Raw genomic sequence first — 19,812 nt, forward strand, 5'->3', positions numbered from 1 at the left:
GGATGGAAGCCAGAGCTCTTCACAGCCCAGGACCCCTCCCCTGCCCTCATCATGCATAGTGTTAACCAAATAATAGCAACAGTCCCAAGTCCTTGCGGCTGTGCAGCAGCTCACCAAACTCTTTCACATCCTGGGCCTGGTTCCAGTCCCCAGACAGCCTTGAAGACAGGGCCTTATGAATTGTTCCTCTCATTTTTTTTTTTTTTTTTTTGCGGTACGCGGGCCTCTCACTGTTGTGGCCTCTCCCGTTGCGGAGCACAGGCTCCGGACGCGCAGGCTCAGCGGCCACGGCTCACGGGCCCAGCCGCTCCGCGGTATGTGGGATCTTCCCGGACCGGGGCACGAACCCGTATCCCCTGCATCGGCAGGCGAACTCCCAACCACTGCGCCACCAGGGAAGCCCCTGTTCCTCTCATTTTAAGGTGCTGGGCAACTGGATAGCCACATGCCCAAAGATGAACTTAGACCCTTACCTCACACCATATGCAAAAATTAACTCAAAATGGATCATCAACTTTACTGTAAGAGCTAAAACTATAAGGTTTTTAGAAACATTGAAGAAAATCTTTAAGACTTTGGGTTAGGCAGAGACTTCTTAGATACAATACCAAAAACATGGTCCATAAAAGAAAATTTGATAAATTGGACTGTCAAAATTTATAACTTCGGTTATAACTTTGGCTTCAAAAGACACCACGAAGAAAATGAAAAGATAAGCAAAAGACTGCAAAAAACTATTGGCAAAGCACACACATGATCAAGGAAGAGCATTCCAAGCTTAAAGATGATGAAAGGGGCCCTGAGGGATGATGCCTCCAGCAAAGACAGTCTGGGTTCCTAAGTCTCGTGGACTCTCCACTGCATTTGTTCTTTTCCAGCAGCCCTGTAGCTGAGTGGGGCCTCCAGGCCTGACTGGGACTCTCGCTGGAGAACTGACTCAGGTAGGAAAAGTCTCTCCCAAGGCCTGCAGACTTACCAGATGCACCTTCCTCCTTTTTCCACCTGCTTCCACAACAAGGGCTCCCCTGAGTGGCCACCAGCAGAACTGTAGCTTCCTGCCACAGCTGACCCAGAGCCTGGGATGGCTGAGATGCCTGTTCCATCTGCCAAGAGACCCCAGGAATGCCATCGCTGCTACTCTGACTCTCTGGCAGATGGCTTACTGTTAAAATGTACTGTGTTCAACGTAAACTATTACACTTTTACATTTGGCTAAACATGTCAGTGTAAATGCGTGGAAACCAGTGACCTGGGATAATTAAACAACATGTAAGTGTAAATGCGTGGAAACCAGTGACCTGGGATAATTAAACTGTGGGCAACCTAGGCAGAAAGAGAGGGGAGCAGAAAGTAGGGAAACTTAAGAAGATAGGCAAGAGGCTCCCTGCTCCCGTCAGATGCTGATCCGGAGGCGGGTGTTGTCCTCCTTCCTTTTTCCAGGACTAATCTCATTACACCCTTTCCCCCTATTTTTGTGAGTTAGCACAGGGAATCCAGACTCCCGGGCCACCTCTTGTCTCCTGTACTCCAGTCCGTTTACCTTTATTCCCTTCTCCATCCCCAGCACCCAACCATCCCTAGTACCTAGAACCATTCCAATGTGTCCCCTGGAACTCTGTGTCCACTTTTCACTTTACAAATATCTATGTGATACTTCTTGTGTTCCAGGCATTTTTCTCCGTGACTGATAAACCTTAATCCACATATCCCTCTTAACAGCACTGTGAAGTGGGTACTAATTGATAGCACCATCCCCATTTTACAGATGAGTAAATGAGGCATGGATAAAGAGCTTGCTCCAGGTCGCTTGGCAAGTAGGAGTTGGACCTGGGTTTCAGTGCCAGAGCCCACGGTGCCCAGAAACACCCCCCAGATCCTCAGAGCATCACCTTTTCACTGGGAACTGAAACCCAAGACTCCCCAGGACCCTTACCACCCTCTCCGGGAGTGGTTTCTGTTTCTCTCCCAATATGGACCTGGGGATGGGAGAGATGTCTTTCTTGCTCTTCTTTGTAACTTTCAGACTATTCTTCCCTCCTCCCTGCAAAAGCCCCCGTCTTGTACCCACGGGTGTCAGCCTAGACGTCCTGCTCCCCCTCTGTGTCATAGGCATCTACTCCCCCCAACCCGGGTCACACCCCTCCTTCCTGGAAGAGTTCAGTTCCTGCCTCAATGTCATGACACTTCTGCTCCTGTCTTCATTCTTGCTGATTTCAGTATCCACATATCCACAGAGATGATCCGTCTAACAGTCTAGCCCCATGGTTCTTTGACACTACTCAGCCTCTCACTCCATGGAAATGCCCTAGATCTTATCACTACCAATAACTGCAATCCCTTCTTAATCTCAACATCACCCAGATCGTTTTCCAACAGCCAGTTCCTATCTGTCAACTCACACCCTCTAGGACTCAAAAATTCTTCTACCCACTGGAGCTCCAACAGCTTTCACTGTTCCTCACCCTTCTCATGTTTCATTTCTCTCCTTAAGTGCCTTAAATTCCACGGCCAGTCATTAAAATTACTCCTTTGCACCTTCAGTCCTCTTGTTTCATTCTCATACTTGCTTGGGAAAACCTCTACCCTGGTTAAAACTGCCTGTGTGACTCTTTCACACCTGTAAGCACACAGATGGATACAGTTGAGGGAAATGCACAGTAAGTCTGGCTGCTCTTGTTGGAAATTCAAGACCGTGAACCTCAGTGGGCCCCTAGAGCTGCCCGTCAGTCCTGCTACATTCCCCTAACCCATTCACTCCTCTGGATTTCTGCTTCTACCTTTCTTCCTGTTCTCAAACAGCCCACGTCTGCCTACCACCAGCATCACACACTCACCTGAGACCTTGTTCCCTCTTTTACTGAGAAAATAGAAACTGTAAGGAAAGCATGTCCACAATCTCCACCAGCACTCCTGCTACCGCGGGTCAGCTATCCGCCCTCAGCTCTCAGCAGAGGCCAACTTCTCTCCTTGGGCACTAGTTCCCAACCCCTCCTACATCCTCGCTTTGCTCTGGTGATCCTGCATCTCTTACATCACCAGATTTTTATTTTCTATTGGATCGTTCCCATCAGCATACCATGCGCAGCTATTTCTCCCTTCCTAACCACTTCCACCTCTCCATGCTCTTCGAAAGAGTTGCTGACGCCCCTGGCTCCAAATCCTCTCCTATCATTCTGTCTTGCGGCTCTTCTAGTCTGGCCACCGATAACCTCCACCTTGCTTCAACTATGGCTCCTCCTCAGTTCTACTCTTACTTGACCACATCAGCACAACTGGTCCCTCCCTTCTCCGGGAAGCATTCTCTTTACCTGGCTTCCAGGACAGCACCGTTTCCTGCTGTTCCTCCATCCTCACTGGTTGCTCGTCTCAGTCTCTTTTTCTGCTTCCTCCTCATTTGACCAACTTGTATATATTAGAGCAGCATCCCAAGGCTCAGAACTTGACCCTCACTCTCCACTCCAGTGATCCAGTCCTACGCCTCGAACCGTCATCTGTCTCCATGCTGGCGACTCCCATGTTGTGTGTCCAGTCTCTCCTCTGAACCGCAGACGCATATCCAGCCGCCTGCCTGGCATGTCCACAACCCAGCTCCCGGTCCCCCCGCCGTCCTGCACTTCCCATCCAGCACTTCCTGTCTTTTTCATCCAATGGCAGCACCTCCAGTTGCTCAGTCCACAAGCCTTAGTCATCCTGGATTCCTCTCTTTCACGCTCCCCGTTCAATCTATCAGCAAATCTGGTTGGCTCCACCTTCAAAATATTTCCAAAATCTGACCACCTCACGGCTCTCATCGCAGTCCAGGCTACCACTATCTCTCTCTTTTTTTTTTTTTTTTTGCGATACGCGGGCCTCTCACTGCTGTGGCCTCTCCCGTTGCGGAGCACAGGCTCCGGATGCGCATGCTCAGTGGCCATGGCTCACGGGCCCAGCCACTCCGCGGCACGTGGGATCCTCCCGGACCAGGGCACGAACCCGCGTCCCCTGCATCGGCAGGCGGACTCTCAACCACTGCGCCACCAGGGAAGCCCGAGGCTACCGCTATCTCTTGCCTGGGTTGCCACAGAGTCCTCCCAAATGACCTCTCTGCTTGCCCTCACCCCCATTTATTCTCAGTGCCAGGGTCAAAGTGACCCCTTTAAAACATGAGTCACTTCATGTCACTCCTTTGCTCAGGTACCCCCCATGCCCTTCACTCTCCCCTGTCCAGCCACGCCGGCCCATTAGCTTTTCCTCTGCTCCAGGCAAGCTTGCACCACCACTACTACCGCCCCCAGGCTTTTGCTCTGCCTGCAGTGTCTTTCCCCCACGGCTGCATGGTCTGCTCCCCTCTCTTCAAGTCTTCGCTCAGATGTCATCCTCTCAGCGAAGCCTTCCGCAATCACCCTCTTTACAATCCTAATCTCACCCTGACCCCTGCACTGTTTCTCCCCACTAGAATCCCACGAGGGAGGGATTTTTTTTGTCTCGTTCACTGATATACCACCAGCATCAGTCTAGCACAAAGCAGTCGTTCACCAAATATTTGTCGAATGAACAAGCCTACTTCTCTTGAACGGGAGTGAAGAATTTCTAGGGTGTGATGCAGTCTGGAGCCAAAACAAATGATCTTTTAAAATCAGAGCAACCTTGCAGGTAAGTCCAAGCAGCTGCTGGTCACATCCAGCTTTTGCTCGTACTTTCCGCTCTTACCCAGGCCTGAAGAATACGGATGCCCGTGACCACGAGCTCTGCATCTGAGTCTCTGACTCACTGCATTGGCTCACGACCCTGAACAGGTGTTGATCTCCCCAGTTCAAGTTCTAGGTGAAACAGGGAGTCATTGCTGTGTGTCAGGCACTCTGCATCCTTTCCTTACTTAGTCTTGGGAGCTATTGCCTTTCTTGGAAACATGAGAGAATCGTAAGACGTTAAAGATGATCGTCAGTGGCCCTATCTGCGCGGCACCCCGTGATGCAGTGGTTCCATCCTCTAAACTGAATTTTTCCTCTCTGAGACCTTTGTGAGGCTTGTTCATTTATATACAAGAAAAGCTTCACAAAGGTAGAAGTAGGAAGGCCCATTGGAACGACTGCTTTGTGCATTTTACAACTCTTTTAGCAAAAGGAGCAAGTGGTAGAAAATAAACACTCTCCCAGGGAATCTGGGCTCTTCTGTCATCTTGGCCCTGGGTTTGAGGAAGTGGTGTCTTACAGCAGCAGTCCGCAACCTATTTGTCACACGGGACCGGCTTCATGGAAGACAATTTTTTCATTGACTGGGGCGGGGGTAGGGCATGGTTTTGGGATGATTCAAGCACATTACATTTATTGTGCACTTTATTTCTGTTATTATTACATTGTAATATATAATGAAATAATTATACAACTCGGCATAATGCAGAATCAGTGGGAGTCCTGAGCTTTTTTTCCTGCAACTAGCTGGTCCCATCTGGGGGTGATGGGAGACAGTGACACCCGAAGTGTGTTGCTTATGTCTAGTCTGCTCTGTAAGAGGCAGCTTAATTGTCGCTTGCCACTCACTGATAGGGTTTTGATATGAGTCTGCCAGCAACTGATTTATTATGGTCTCTGTGCAGTCAGACCTCTCTGCTAATGATAATTTGTATTTGCAGCCGCCCCCCCAGCGCTAGCATCAGCGCCTCAGCTCCACCTCAGATCATCAGGCGTTAGATTCACATAAGGAACGCGCAACCTAGATCCCTCGCATGTGCAGTTCACAGTAGGGCTCCCGCTCCTATGAGAATCTAATGCTGCCCCCATCTGACAGGAGGCGGAGCTCAGGCGGTAATGCGAGCAAAGGGAGCGGCTGTAATTGCTGGCCCGCTGTTCACCTCCTGCTGTGTGATGTCCCACCAGGGGGTTGGGGACCCCTGTCTTAAAGGACAGGGCTGCATGCCATCTCAGGGCTGAGCCTCCTGTCTTGACCATTTATAAGCTCAGCGCACCCCTCCCAGCTCCCCGGCAGGCTTCTGCGTGTTGCATAATGGGGGAGGGGGGGCTCATGTTTGACCTGGAAACCCCTCTGTTCACCAGGGAGCCTCCCAGGATGACTGTCTCGCCGGGCAACCTGAATATGGTGGAAAAGTCCCGGAACTTCTCGGCTGACGACTGCTTCCGCTCTCGGAGCACTGTCCTGCAGGGGCAGCCCTTTGGGGGTATCCCCACTGTGCTGTTCCTCAACGTTATCTTGTGGGTGGTGAGTTCTGGGCAGTGCAGTGGGCAGACAGAGAGGTCTCACCCAGGGTGGATGGTCCAGCTTTCACAAGTGATACAAGGGGCCCCAGCTGTCCGTGGATGCCAGCCACAGTGGTGGGAACTCTCTGAATGTCAGTCCTGCCCAGGGAGGTCCAGGGTGGGTGGGCTTGGAGAAGAGGAGGCTGCAGGAGCAGTGGAATCCCTGATTCTCTTCCTTGCACCCTTGTCCAAAGGTCCCCCTGGCCAGTGCCCTTGAGCCTCCCATCTGTCCCCTGGATGATTTATTCAACGAGTGCTCTGTCCACTGTTCTAAACATGCCATCAGCGCCTTCGTTCAGCCACTCTGAGCATCCACTCTGTGCTAGGATGCTGCTGGGCACTGGGAATCTAGAGTTGCAGAAGGCATGACCCCTACCCTGATAGAGCTGGCCACCTAGGGGGGAGCCCCTGGGGACCTCAGGGACAGTCTTCCCCATGGGAATTCAGGGGTCAGTCGAGGGGAAGGCATCCATGAGCTCTCTTGCGCCATATTGCTTTTCCTGACCTATAGGTCATCGTCTTGGTTTACTCCTTCCTCCGGAAAGCCGCATGGGACTACGGACGCCTGGCTTTGCTGATACACAACGACAGGTGAGGAGAGGCTGGGCGTCGGGAGTGAGCTGCTTGCTTCATTGGGGGATGTGCTGCCGTGAGCAGGACACGGCTCTGACCAGTGCCCAAACTGCACAGGTGTCTCGTCAGCAGGTGGCATCTCATCACCACCCCTGCCCGTGTTCTAGCCCTCCCTGCATTAGGGTGACTTGGAGAGCAGCCACCTCTGGGCACGAGGCCACTTTTTTCTCAGATCTCAGCCTTTCTGGATCTCATGGCTCCCAAGATGCATTGGCCACCTGTCTGTGCCCAGAGCTGTGTGCTCAGCAAACACGTTGAGGCGTGTCTGCTACTGGGCAGGAGGGGACCACAGCCCTCAGCCCAGTGAGCAAGGCTGGCACCTAAGAACTTTCTCCTTTTCCACCTCCGCACTACCCTTCCTGGCCGGCAGCCTGACCTCGCTGATCTATGGGGAGCAGAGCGAGAAGACGTCTCCCTCGGATATTTCCCTGGAGATGGAACACAGGGACAAGGTGGGTGCTGGGGTGGGCCTGGGCCTGGTGAGGGCAGGGGCAGGGGTCCGGGCATCTGCAGGAAGGAGCGGGTTCATCAGCTGGGGCTTTGCAATCAGCCACCCAACCACTCCTAGCAACGTGACCTTGGACAAATGCCTCCACCTTGCCGAGCCTGTCTCCCCATCGGAAATATGGAGACACTGACTGTACCTGCCTCCTAGGGTGCCGAGAAGGTGGTGGCAATAAGTGCACGAAGGAGAAAGGGAGCAAGGAAGGCCCTCCAGAGCGATGGAGTGGAGCTAAAGCGCTCTAGATGGTGCTCGGGGCTGGTCCGAGCTGAACTCCAGAAGAGAGGTCTGGCTTGCTGTCTCCACATCCCCACCTCCCCCTCACTCCTCAACCCCTCACACGTGGCTCCCACCCAGACAGCCCCAGGGCCACCAACGGTCCCATGCGATGAAATCCAATGGGCTTTCCTCAGTTCTCATCTCTCAGAAACACCTGAGCCTGCGGATCATCTTACCTCCCTTTTTTTTTTTTTTTTGCGGTACGCGGGCCCCTCACTGCTGTGGCCTCTCCCGTTGCGGAGCACAGGCTCCGGACGCGCAGGCTCAGCGGCCATGGCTCACGGGCCCAGCCGCTGCGCGACATGTGGGATCCTCCCGGACCGGGGCACGAACCCGTGTCCCCTGCATCGGCAGGCGGACTCTCAACCACTGCGCCACCAGGGAAGCCCTCTTTTTAAGTTTTTTAGATAACGTATATTTTATTTTAAAAAAATATTTATTTATTGGCTGCGTCGGGTCTTAGTTGCGGCACGCAGGATCTTTCGTGGCAGCGAATGGGCTTCTCTCTAGTTGTGGCCTGCAGGCTTAGTTGCCCCGCGGCATGTAGGATCTTAGTTCCCTGACCAGGAATCAAACCGGCATCCCCTGCATTGCAAGACCGATTCTCAACCACTGGACCACCAGTGAAGTCCCTGCATTCCTTTTCTTCAGCACTCTTAACCCAGTCTGTGATGATTCCTCATCTACACAGTTAATCTAGTGTGCCCACTTCCCCCACTGAGAGCTATACCGGTCTTACTCCCCACTGTCCCAGCACCTGGTCCAGCCTGTCGTGTAATTAGTATCTGATATGTGTTTGTTGGAAGCAAATTTTCATCCCTCCGAGAGACCTGGTCCCTTTACTTGCCAAGACCTGCCCCTGACAAGAATGGGAGCCTCAGACAGGTTCACGTCCTGGAGGTTTCCTCTGTCGAATAAGGACAGTAACACCTACCTTGCAAGGCAATTCTCAGATTTAGCTTTAGAAACATCACTTCAGGTTTGTGTGGGTTTTTTTTCTGTACAATGACATTTTATTTTTAAAATATCTAGAAGATAAATCATGATGGCAGCAGTGGGGTAGTCAAACAGAAGAGGGTAGGAATTAGCCACGGAGGAAGAGTGCGCTGAGGTAGCCCCTGCAGGGCCCCGGGCAGATGGCGAGGCCTCAGCCAGGCTGAGTGGAGTGGGTGAAGTGAACAGGTCTCCTCATAGCACCCTCAGCAAGTCAGGGCAGATGTGGCGGGAGTGGGGACGATGGAGCCACCGAGGTGGGTGCAGTGAACTGACCGCTGTCACTCAGGCTTGTCAGCTGAGCTGGCTCCTGGGAGCCTGTGGCCATTTCCACGGGGTGGGGAGAAAAGGAGAGATGTGTCTGCTTCTCAGGCCCACTGTTCAGCTGCTAAGTTTTCTGAATGGTTTATGCCTTTCAGAGGTACAATATGTATGCAGGGGAGTGTGTGTGTGTGTGTGTGTGCGTGTGCGTGCACGTGTATGTGTGTGTGTGCACGTGTGTGTGTGAGAGAGAGAGGGAGAGAGAAAGAGAGAATATGGGTCCATACCTGGTCACTCACACATCTGCCTCCATGTGCCTTTCATGGGTACATAGGCCACACTTCTACTCACTACCTCTGTCCTCCCACTGATACTCCTCCACTCTGCATATCCACTAGGGCCCGTCAGCAAACCTGCTTGCTCCCTTAATGAACTGCATGTTGGCCCAGAGGTGGTAGGTGAGGAAAGACTCCCCATGTAGGGAAGGGGTGGCCAGACTCTCAGCCCAAGTCTTGTCTAGCAATTCACCCCCTCCCTGGGACTTTCCCAGTCGCCACTGCCACCATCATGCCATTTCCCGTCATCTCTCTGCCTCATACCCGGGCTTTTATCCCTACTTTAGTTCCCTAGGATATAGCTGGGGAAATGGTCCCCCCACAAGTGGACATTCCGGATGGGCATTCCCACTGTCAACCCACCCAGCACAGGGAGGAGGCCTAGAAGGTGGGCCTTACACCTAAGGGAGCAAGGAACCTTCTTCTGTTTCATGTTTGCCTGCCCCTCATTTCTTCCTTTTGGGAAATATGCCTTCCCCAATCCATGTGGTTCTGGGGGACTATCAACCAAGTGGGCCTGCCTGGGTCGCCGATGGGCTCGTGACCCAATCAAGAGCTGCAGCCTTTTCCAAGGTTTTGCCAAACCCCCTGGGATCCCAGAAGGAAGCATGCACCAGGGTAACTGAAGCAGCTACCACATCTGGCAGCTTTTAGAGCCGTGGCCCTCTGCCTACCCTATGCATACAGTTCCCTAGCTGACTGCCTCTCTAGCCCCTCCCAGCCCCCGGCTGAGGCCACCTTTTCCCACCACCCGGAAGCTCCAGACAGCAAGACCCTGAGAGAAATGTCTAATCGACAGGACCCCCAGATGCAGAAGAAGAAACCCAGCTCAAGTTAGCATTGTAACAAAAGGGTGATGTGTGGCCTGAGTGCGGGGAAATCTAAGGGAAGCAGCTGCGTCAGGTACAGCTAGATCCAGGAAGTCCAGCATTGCCACCAGGATCCCCTCTGTGGTCCTCTCTCCTCTGAGCAGGCTTTTTATCTCAGACAAGCTCCTGCATGTGGCATCAAAGACTCACCAAGCCCCTCCAGGATGCCTGGTGTTGACCGAGATGCAAGAACTCAGAGGAAGACCCTTCTCCCAACACCCATATCAGTCCCCTTAAGAGCATTTTGCTTGGCCCCTCTTGGGTCATGTTCCCGTTGGTCAACTGACCACTGGTAGCAGACACCCTCTTGACGGACAGTCCACCGGGCCACATGCATAGAGGAGGGGCATTTCCCAGAAGGAAGCAACGAGGGACAGACAGAAAGCAATTGACGTCCACCCCAAAGTCCCTTCTCTCCCTCCAGTCTGAGGCCCACCCTCTAAGCCACCACTCGCTGTAACAGGATGCCCGACTTCTGAAAAGACATCTCCCTCAGCACCGATTCCAGTCCAGACCTTGCCGGGGGAGGAAGCCCCGGACACTGCCTCACTGCCTCAGACGCCCCAGCGCTGGGTTTTCTCACACTTTCTCTCCTTTTTCCCCAGGGCTTCTATTCCTGGTTTTTCAACACCATCACCATGAAGTAAGTGCCTGAGCTTCCTGAGCCTTATCTGGGGGAGGGTGGGGACAGGGTCTCCTGCCCTGCAGGACCAGGCCTTGGGCCTAAATTCTGTGCCCCAACGTCCACTCTCCCCCTGCCCACCGCAGCCCGGCCCTGGCAGGGGACGCTTTCCGGTGTTCCATTGGTGAAATGGGGACTGGACGCTGCCCACAGCCCATTTTCCCTCTGCCACAGTTCTCAGGAAAGACCCCTCTCACATGCTTGTAAAAATGCTTTTATGAAGCCCACACGAGGAAAAAGAAATCCTTCCCAGGTACTCTTTGCTTTACTTCCGTGAACATCATTCCTCATATTTGCCTAGATGGAAAAAACAAAAACCACCAGGCGGAAGGGCAGGCTTCCTCTCCCAGCCTCCATGCCCATTACGGAGGGACAGCCCCTGGCCCACCACACCTTCTGGATCTCTTTAGTGTGAGACCCCACTTGGCAAGGAGAGAGACCCCGAGTCACCTGTCATCTCCCGATGGCCTCATACCAGCCAGACGCCTCCGCAGAGCAGACACCTGTCAGAGCTCCGTGCCTCCACACACATGCACACACACGTGCATACACACTTACATGTGTGCACACAGCTGTCTCCACCTCAGAGCGCTGTGTGTTCCTGGGCTCTCCCTAAATATCCCCCATCTGGCCTGCCCTGCCTGTCCTTCGAACCCCTCCTCCAGGGTCCGTCCTTGCCTGGTGATGCCTGCCTTAGGGTACAGCCTCAGTGCTCCCCAGAGGCCGCCTGCACCAGGGGCCTGCCTGGACCTGCACATCTGCTTCTTTGCCAAGGCCCTTAGGGTTTCTTCCTTCATGTACCTCCATGCCCACACCATTCAAGGGCCTTGCTGGGAGCATTCAGACATTGCCGCAAGATCCCATCCACCCGCATGAGCTACACCAGGGCACCTGTCTTTCCCCAGACCTGTTGAAGGGCCTGGGACCCTTTGGGGGCACAAGATACCATGACTGGGCCTTGGGAATCCAGAGCTGGGCTTGGGACCAGCAGCCTCTGGGGTTTGAGCCCCAGCTCCACTGGTGGAGGACTCCCCATGGCCTTGGCCTCTCGTCTTCGTTCATCGTTCACCAGAGTCCCGAGGAAGTGACACAGCTAGTTTGTGTGTGGGTGGGAATCTTAGCCACATGTTGGGGGAGTGGAGGGGAGACTTTTATTTCTTGGCACCTTCTCTGGTTTTGCTTTGTTAATTTTTAAAACGTGCACAAGCTTGCATAAATACATTTTTATTAAGAGAAACCTATACCTCCAGTCTCTCATGCCCCTCTTCATGACCGCCCTTTCCTGCAGAAGCCAAAGTCCCAGCGCACAAAGCCCACTCAGTCTAGTTAGAAAAACATGGGTTGACAAGACCCACTACACATGATTGATAATGAGGAGAGCATAACTGCTGGGCAAAGGGCATTTGGGAGAGCGAGAAATTAATTCCAATTTGGGGGTCCAGAAGAAGCATAGTTTTGAGCGAGGCCTTGAGGAATGGGAAGAATTTTGACTGTTGTGATGTGGAGGGCCCATCAGAAATTAAGGACTGCATGAGCAAAGGTTTGGGGCAGAGATGGGCAGGGAGTGTCCAGAAATGGTAAATCTTCTGGTGTGGCTAGAAACAAGAGTACATAGCAAGAGAGGGGATGAAAGATTGGGCCAGAAGGATCAGCTGGGATCTTGACTACCATACCGAGAACCTTGGCTTTTGATTTAGAGGCAGCAGGGAGCCAGTGACTACTTTTGAGCGGGACACTCAGGTGATGTCTGTTTGTAGGCAGGGGCATGAGGGGTGAATGGCAGTAGAAAGAGTCCAAAGGCAACGTGAGCAGCTAAGAAGGTTTTTCCAGTGTCCAGGTGAGAGGTGGTGGTGACCAGGGAAACAATGCGGAGGAGACGTGGGGAGGGAGATGATGGGGCAACAACAGTCAATGGGTTGTTTCCACCTGGCTTCCACCTGGTTAGGAAAAAGGGAGAAATCGAGGTCTGGTTTCTGCGGAGGGTAATAATACCACCAGTTGGGAGATGAGGAGATATGATGAGTTGGGAAATTAATGACATAGGGCCAGGGTGAGCATGTGAGTTGACCGGCAGGCTGTTGCAAAACAGGATTAAAGCTTAGGAGAAAGGTCGGAGCTAGAGATTTAGACTTGGGATATGGGTGCACAGAGGTCGTAGTTGAAGTCATGGGAGCAGACGGGACACCCAAGGGAAGGGGCCCAAGGAAGAGACCGGTTGGGACAAGAGGAAAAGGTGGCAACCTCTAGGGCACGGGCTCACTGAAGCCAGGCAGGCGCGAGGTCCAGACAGGGTGTGGTCAGCAGCCTCCAGCCCTACGAGGTTGAGTAGCATGAGCACTCAGCAGAGGATGTCGGCTTTGGAGATGTGAATCTCCACTGGGAGCGCAGTTCCAGGACGAGGAGATGTCCAGGAAGTAGAGGCAGAGAATGGAAGCCACCTTTTCCAAGAGGTGGGTGGGAGCAGGGAAGGAAGGATATTGGATGGAACTTGAAGGGAAACTGGTGAAGGAGTGGATGCTTAAGGAGTTTCTTGGGGTTTTGTTTTTTAAGAGTAGCAAATGAGCACTTGAACCTGGCTGTAGTTGAAAGGGAAGAAGTGTGAGCGTCTGTAGAGACAGATGGATGTTAATTTAAAGATGAGACAGGTAGAGCAAGTCTCCAGCAAGAGGTAGAGGAGAGGAAGTGATTAGAGCAGAGATGAGAATTAATTGTGGGTAGGAGAAAGAGTGATGCCTGGAATGTCATGGGGCCGGCACTTTAAAGAGTGGCAGGAAGAGAACAGAATTGAGTAGAGGAATATGTATAGGCAGACTCAAAAATTCAGGCTTCCCTCAGAACTGTAAGATAGGCTGCTGAGTATAACCTGCGCTTCCGGTGCAGATGGAGCAATGGGCCCAGTGGGGAGGCGGGAATTGTCAGCCCAGAAAGGAGATTCTTGTGTTCTTCGTCCCGTCCAGCCCTCTGCTCCCTCCACCTGGTTGGAGGCTCTCACCCTGCCTCTGGCACACTGTTTCTATCAGGTGAGCAGATCTTGGCACCCCAAGCCTGCAGGGGGACATTCCCCCATTCTCCCTTCTCACCAGTTCTCATCCACCCCATTCTTGGGATTTAATTCTCAAGTCCAAGGCAGGAAGTATTTTAACTGCTTGAAGTTAAGAAAAGGTTGAGAGCTCTAAATAATTACCTAAATGGTGATACTGAAAGCCTTGAAGATATGCTCTTTGTAATATTGTTGAAAAATAAATCTGAATCCTGGACTGAATGCTAGAAGTTGCATGCAACCTTCAAGTCTGATCAGAGGGCAAGGGTGAGTAAACTATGGCACACGTACAGAAAAGTGCACAAAAAATGTGTCCAGCTCAGTCATCACAAGCAAAGCCTATACAAGCACCATCCCGATAAAGAATTAGAACATTGCCAAGACCCCAGAAGCCCTCCTCCTTCTCCCTCCCAATCTCCTATCACCTCCCGCCTCTCCAAAGGTAACCAGGATCCTGACTTCTAACTCTGTAGTTCAATATTGCCTATTTTAGAACTTTGTATATGAAATGATATGGTATGTATTGTTTGTGCCTGGCATCTTTCACTCAACGTTGCATTTGTGGGGTTCAGCTATGGTCATTCACTTTTATCTCTGTATGGTATTTCATTACATACATATAATGTGATATATATAGCTCACTATATATGTATATATATTTCACTACATATATATTTCAATTCTTGTGTCCATTCTACCTTTGATAGACAATTAGGTTGTTTCCAGTTTGGGGCTGTTACAAATAACGCGTGTGTGACATTCTTATACATGTCTCTTGGTGCCCATGTGCATGTATTTCTGTTGGGTATAAACCTAGGAGTGGAATTGCTAGGTCATAGGGTATACTTATAGTCAACTTCTGTAGATAATGTCCACTCTTATCCAAAGCTGTGTGCCAGAGTAAGTACCCATGAGTGTGAGAGAGCTCCCGGCATCCCACACCCTTGCCAGCACTTTCTCACCAGCACTTTCCTCACCGACTTTCCAACTTTGGCCATTCTGGGAGTGTGGAGTGATACCTCACTGTGGCTTTAAGTACCCCTTTTTAATTTAAGGAACAACTTTTTGAAAAATAGGATGAATCCTGTTATCACTAATGGTTTATTCAGTGCCTGCGCTATAGCAAGCACTCAAAATGTTTGAAGAAGCAATGAAAGAGGAAATAACTGCCTGATTTAAGAGGGCTTCCGGATTCCCAGGAGTGTATCTGTAGCCTCTATCTTTGATACGCCTGTGAAATTCAGTGAAATACATTTCAGGCATAACAAGTTTTGAGAAGGGTGATATCTCTAAAGATTAAAAACTCGGGGGTAGGGTGGTCATCTTCTCTCCCTTTCCTCTATCTACCTCCGACTTCTGTTGTAGCCACACTGGCTCCTGAGCAATGTCCTTGTCTCTGTGTCTCTTCCAGGAACGAAGATCTGATTAGCAAGTGTGGAGACGATGCTCGTATCTACATCATGTTCCAGTATCATCTCATCATCCTTGTGCTTATCCTCTGCATCCCCTCCTTGGGCATCATTTTGCCCATCAACTACACTGGAAATGTTCTGGGTAGGCAGAGCTCAGCAGGTCCCGGGCCTGGCCCACTAGACCTAAGAGGCAGCCCGGTAGGCAGGACAGAGCTTGGGTCTTGAGCGTCTAGGAATCTAAATTTTAATTGCACTTCTCAAAATTAGTTATGTGACCTTAGGCAACCCACGCTTCAGTTCTCTCACATGGAAACTGGAGATGATACCTCTTTTGGTATAAATTTGGCCCAGGGCCTGGCACACAGAAGGCAGATAGAAGTAATTCAGTCTAAAACTGAATGTTTATTTATGACCCCACACTGCACCTGTCCAGGTTTTCCTGGAGGCCTTGTTATGACATGTGACCCACTACAAAGATCTCTGGACCTGATCTCTCTCTGTACCCACTCTGATGGACACAGCATGCAGAATTTCTCATAGGGATTCTATCCACACTCCTTATAACAGGGTAAATTTTCACACAATAATGTGGTGGGTGAGGGCTTGGACTTCAAAGACAGAAAAATCATGGTTCCCCAACTTTTACCCACGTCTGCTTCCCAGAAAATTATTTCATCTTATACAGTGTCCTCAGGCCTCAGTTTCCTCAACTGTCATAGGGATAGAGAGACTGTGTGTGTCAAGTGGTTGGCACAGTGCCTGATAGTGGGCACTTTGAATAACAGCCAGGGTTTCACTAGGAAACGCAAACATAGAGCTGTATGAGGCCCATACAACTAGGTGGTACAGGATAGCACCTTAAGTGCCCAGGTGGCAGCCAGGTGTACCCTGATTGCTCAAGTTTCCACCTATTTCTCCTCTGCCAGAGGTAGACCTCATTTACTTCAAGGTAGCATCCATTTCTCATGCTACCAAATACCACCACCAGAGTAAATAACTACTGAGCCCTGCCTTCCCAGATTCTCATCGTAAGAGCTAGTATGTTGGCAATGATAGTACGGCAGTGATAGTATGATTTCATAAAACTTGGAGATGTCTAAACCAGCATACTGATACACTCAGCCAGAAGGATTTACTCTGTTTGAATGAGGCAGCAATGCATTTTCAGAAGTTCTGGGTTTTGTGATTGTTGCCAGCAGTAACAGTGTTGCTAATTTCATCATTCCGCTCATGGTGGGGCTGCCGGGTCCCTCCCACAAGCATTCACCGGTGTCTACCCCGAGTCAGTCACGCTCTGGGGTTGCCGCACCAATGCTCAGTCTTGCTTCACAGCCGAGGAGCCCCAGTCGGCAGTCCCAGGGAGGAGAGGAGGCCTCTGATGGGGCTGTTTGGAAGCTGAGGACAAGCTCTGGGGAACTAGAAGGAAGACCAGGACGTAGACAAGCATCTCTAGACCCCGGGCATTCACTCAGGAATCCTGAAGTCTGGCACCCAACCAGTCAAGGTGCCAGGCTTGAGGTCAGCAACTTTCTTCTCTTTCAGACTGGAATAGTCACTTTGGTCGGACCACCATTGTCAATGTCTCCACAGAGTAGGTACCTGATCCTCTTACCTCCCCTTCTACTGGCTTGGGGGCTGGATGTTAGCGTGGAGAGATGGTCCAATGCGTGGGTCCGGAGCATGAGCCCCACTCTGCTGATAAGAAAGGCCTGGTTTCCTTGGGAGCCCAGGTTCCAAGTGGGATGCCAGAAGTTGCATCCTCTCGGTAAGGAAGTATTCTTGGTGCCTCAGTGTCCCCATCTCTGTAATGGATGGAACTACCTAAACCGGTCACTCCTGAAGATTTGCGAAGATGGTCCTATTTGCTTAGTATGTCCAGCTCCCAACAGGATTACTGCAGTAAGCAGAGGTTTAAGGTATTGCTTCCCTGCCCACAAAATAGTTCAGGTCAACCCTCATATAACCGAGTGAAGCTCAGACCTGACTCCCACAGCAGCGAGACTAAGGAACCACAGGAGCTGGGTTCATGCCCCGGCGTTGCCATTAGCCGGCCCTGGGTCTGGGGCAGTGCACCCTCCCGCTCTGAGCTTCATCTGTAGTTCATGGTGGGGGAAGAGCTGTTGGACATGACCTCTAAGCCACCTCCAGCCCTCATGGTCCAGGAACCTGTGGATTTTAACATCAGCCAACCCAGTTGGTGACCAGATCAATCTGTACTGAGCCAGATGCGGCCCTGCCGGTCCAGGCTGAGACATCAGTCCCCCCCTAGATCTCATGGCCAGGCTTGGCCGACTTCCTGACAAAGCTGAAGCGCTACTTCCAGTACCTGAAGCAGGTGTGAGTGGGGTTTGCACACTCCTGCCCCACCTCCCCTTGCCCCACCCCTGGTCCCCTGCCCCTGCACCCCTGCAAACTCCATCAAAGTCCAAACTCAGCAGAATGGTTGGGCACCCTCTCGCCTCCACCTTCAACCAACTCTTTCCCGGGTACTGGCAACACCAGAGCAGAGCTTACCAGCCTCTCCCAGGCCGGCCACTGTTGTAAGTGTGGCACCTACAACTTCCCAACTAGAAGTGAGTTTTAATAGGGCAGCAAAGAGCCTTCAACGTTTGTAAATCCATACTGGCAGAGAGCTGGAATGTCCCTTAGGGACCGTGTCACCTTGCCCCCTCTGAGAACACTGAGGAGAGAAACATGTAACTAGATGGGGAAGGTTAGGTGAAATGCCAGTGCGGGGACAGTGGTGAGGAGATATTTTGAAGCAAGGCAGCCTTTCTCTCGTCCAACTGCGCCAAATAAGGCGGGCCCTATTTCCGAGCAGTCATCCTGGCTGGATGCCTTGGGACAGCATCACGTGAGCACAGAGCCCAAGGGCCAGCCCTCTTCCTACCCCAGGGAGGCGGGCCGAATCTGCAGGCCTGTGTGTGACCCCGGAGTCCCTTACCAGAGAGGCCGGGTGGCCCCTCCTGCTGTCCTCACGGTCGGCGGGGGCAGCCTGAGCCACAGCGGCCGGCAGCACGACACGGCGTGAAGAGTGTAAGTGCTTCTGCAGCTCCGGGCTCACCTCCCGGCACTGCCACAGCTAGGAGTGACCTCGAGCAGTCACTCTAGCCCTTGTTTCCCTACGGGTAAAGTGAAGACATTCACAGTACCACCTTTATGAGGTACAAGAGTCTAGTGAGAAAATGTCCACAAAGCATCTAGTCCCACCCTGGGCCTGACGTATAGTAAACACTCAATTAATGTGAGCCTCTATTAGTTGGAGTGGACATCCCCTTCTCCATTCCCTTCCAAGGTGCCTGAGTGTCTGGAGGCACGAGAGGGTGGCGCTGGGGAGACCGTGTGGGGTGGAAGTGGGGGGTCTCACGCCTCCTGTGTCTTGTTCTTGGCAGGAGTAAGTTCCTGTGGCTGCACAGCTTCTTCGCTTTCTTATACTTTGTCACCAACTTCCTCTTCATGACTCATCACTGTTTAGGGTTTGTGCCCAAGAAGAGCTACAAGGTGAGTAAGTGAAAAGAGCTACTAGAACAACACCCTCTCGGCTAGAGGCTCTCCCCAGCTGGACACCATCCCAGTCCCATACTTCAGAGGCATCCCAGCTTGGTGTGTTCTGCACACCTGGCGGGGGGGGGGGGGGCAGTCTCACCTGAGTAGGGCAAGCCTCCTCTGCTTATCCCTGGGAATCGTCACCTGGCACATCTGTCTGGGCTGTTAAACCACTAATACACTTCCAAAGCAATAGCTGCTCCCAGGTGCCTCCTCCCCCTGCACCCCTGCTGCCCTGGACCCTCTCCAAGGACCCCTGGACCTCCCCACCATCAGAAAACTAAAGGCTTAACTAAGCCCTGAACCTGCGGGGGACCTCCATCTTCAGCGGCCAGTGCCCCTTGCTGACCCTCTGGGTAGATATTTTGACTTGCTGTGCCCAAGCTCCTTGCCCTTCCACCATCTCCCTGAGGTCAGAGACCCCATGTCCTGCCCCAGTGTTGTCCCCGCTGTCTTGGTTTGTGTGTCCCCCATCCTACCTCCCAAGCAGACCCTGAGACAGGGATTTGAGTAGCGTTCACTTATTTGGGAGGTGATCCCAGGAAGGACCACTAGGTGGGTAGGGTCTTCTGCGGTGGAAGGTGGCAGGTAAAAGCGAGATCAGCTCCTTTAAGCTGTCCATCCTAAAGGACGGATTCACTTTACCCCACCCCAGAATGCAAACGCACATACCCCTGAAAGGTAATCCCGAATGTTTCAGCGTGAGGCTTGGGCACCCCTGACCAGTCTGGACTCGGCCACTTCAGCTTTCCTTCTTGCCACCAGAAGCTTCCTCTGCCCAGACTCCCCTCTCTTGCAGCACAGTTTACCAGACTGTCGCCTTGAGGCGATGGCTCAGGAAGACATTTCCCACTCACAGAATAAAATGTGGACTTTGAGGGGCTTCCACATTCCCTCCCCAGAGTCCAGCTCGCCTCCTAACTCCCCTGCGCAGTCTGATGAGAGGGACGACCCAGCGAGGTGGGACGTCACTTGGAGCAGCGGAGGTGTGGGGAGACTGTAAATCAACAAGACAGTATGAGCAGCC

General features: G+C 52.1%; 1 protein-coding gene across 1 annotated transcript in view; it reads left to right on the forward strand.

Moving 5' to 3' along the window:
• The first annotated feature begins 878 nt into the window (after positions 1 to 878).
• TMEM63C (transmembrane protein 63C) overlaps positions 879 to 19,812 on the forward strand; it is a 37,248-nt gene continuing 18,314 nt past the window's right edge. The window contains exons 1-8 of the mRNA XM_029238643.1: positions 879 to 941; positions 6,033 to 6,195; positions 6,745 to 6,824; positions 7,237 to 7,318; positions 10,711 to 10,748; positions 15,239 to 15,381; positions 16,782 to 16,830; positions 18,632 to 18,740. Coding sequence (XP_029094476.1) covers positions 6,046 to 6,195; positions 6,745 to 6,824; positions 7,237 to 7,318; positions 10,711 to 10,748; positions 15,239 to 15,381; positions 16,782 to 16,830; positions 18,632 to 18,740 — 651 coding nt within the window. The 5' untranslated portion in view covers positions 879 to 941; positions 6,033 to 6,045. The remainder of the gene's footprint in view (positions 942 to 6,032; positions 6,196 to 6,744; positions 6,825 to 7,236; positions 7,319 to 10,710; positions 10,749 to 15,238; positions 15,382 to 16,781; positions 16,831 to 18,631; positions 18,741 to 19,812) is intronic.

This window comes from Monodon monoceros, unplaced genomic scaffold, assembly GCF_005190385.1.
Source record: "Monodon monoceros isolate NGI ecotype Baffin Bay Population unplaced genomic scaffold, NGI_Narwhal_1 Super_Scaffold_21, whole genome shotgun sequence".
NCBI lineage: Eukaryota > Metazoa > Chordata > Mammalia > Artiodactyla > Monodontidae > Monodon > Monodon monoceros.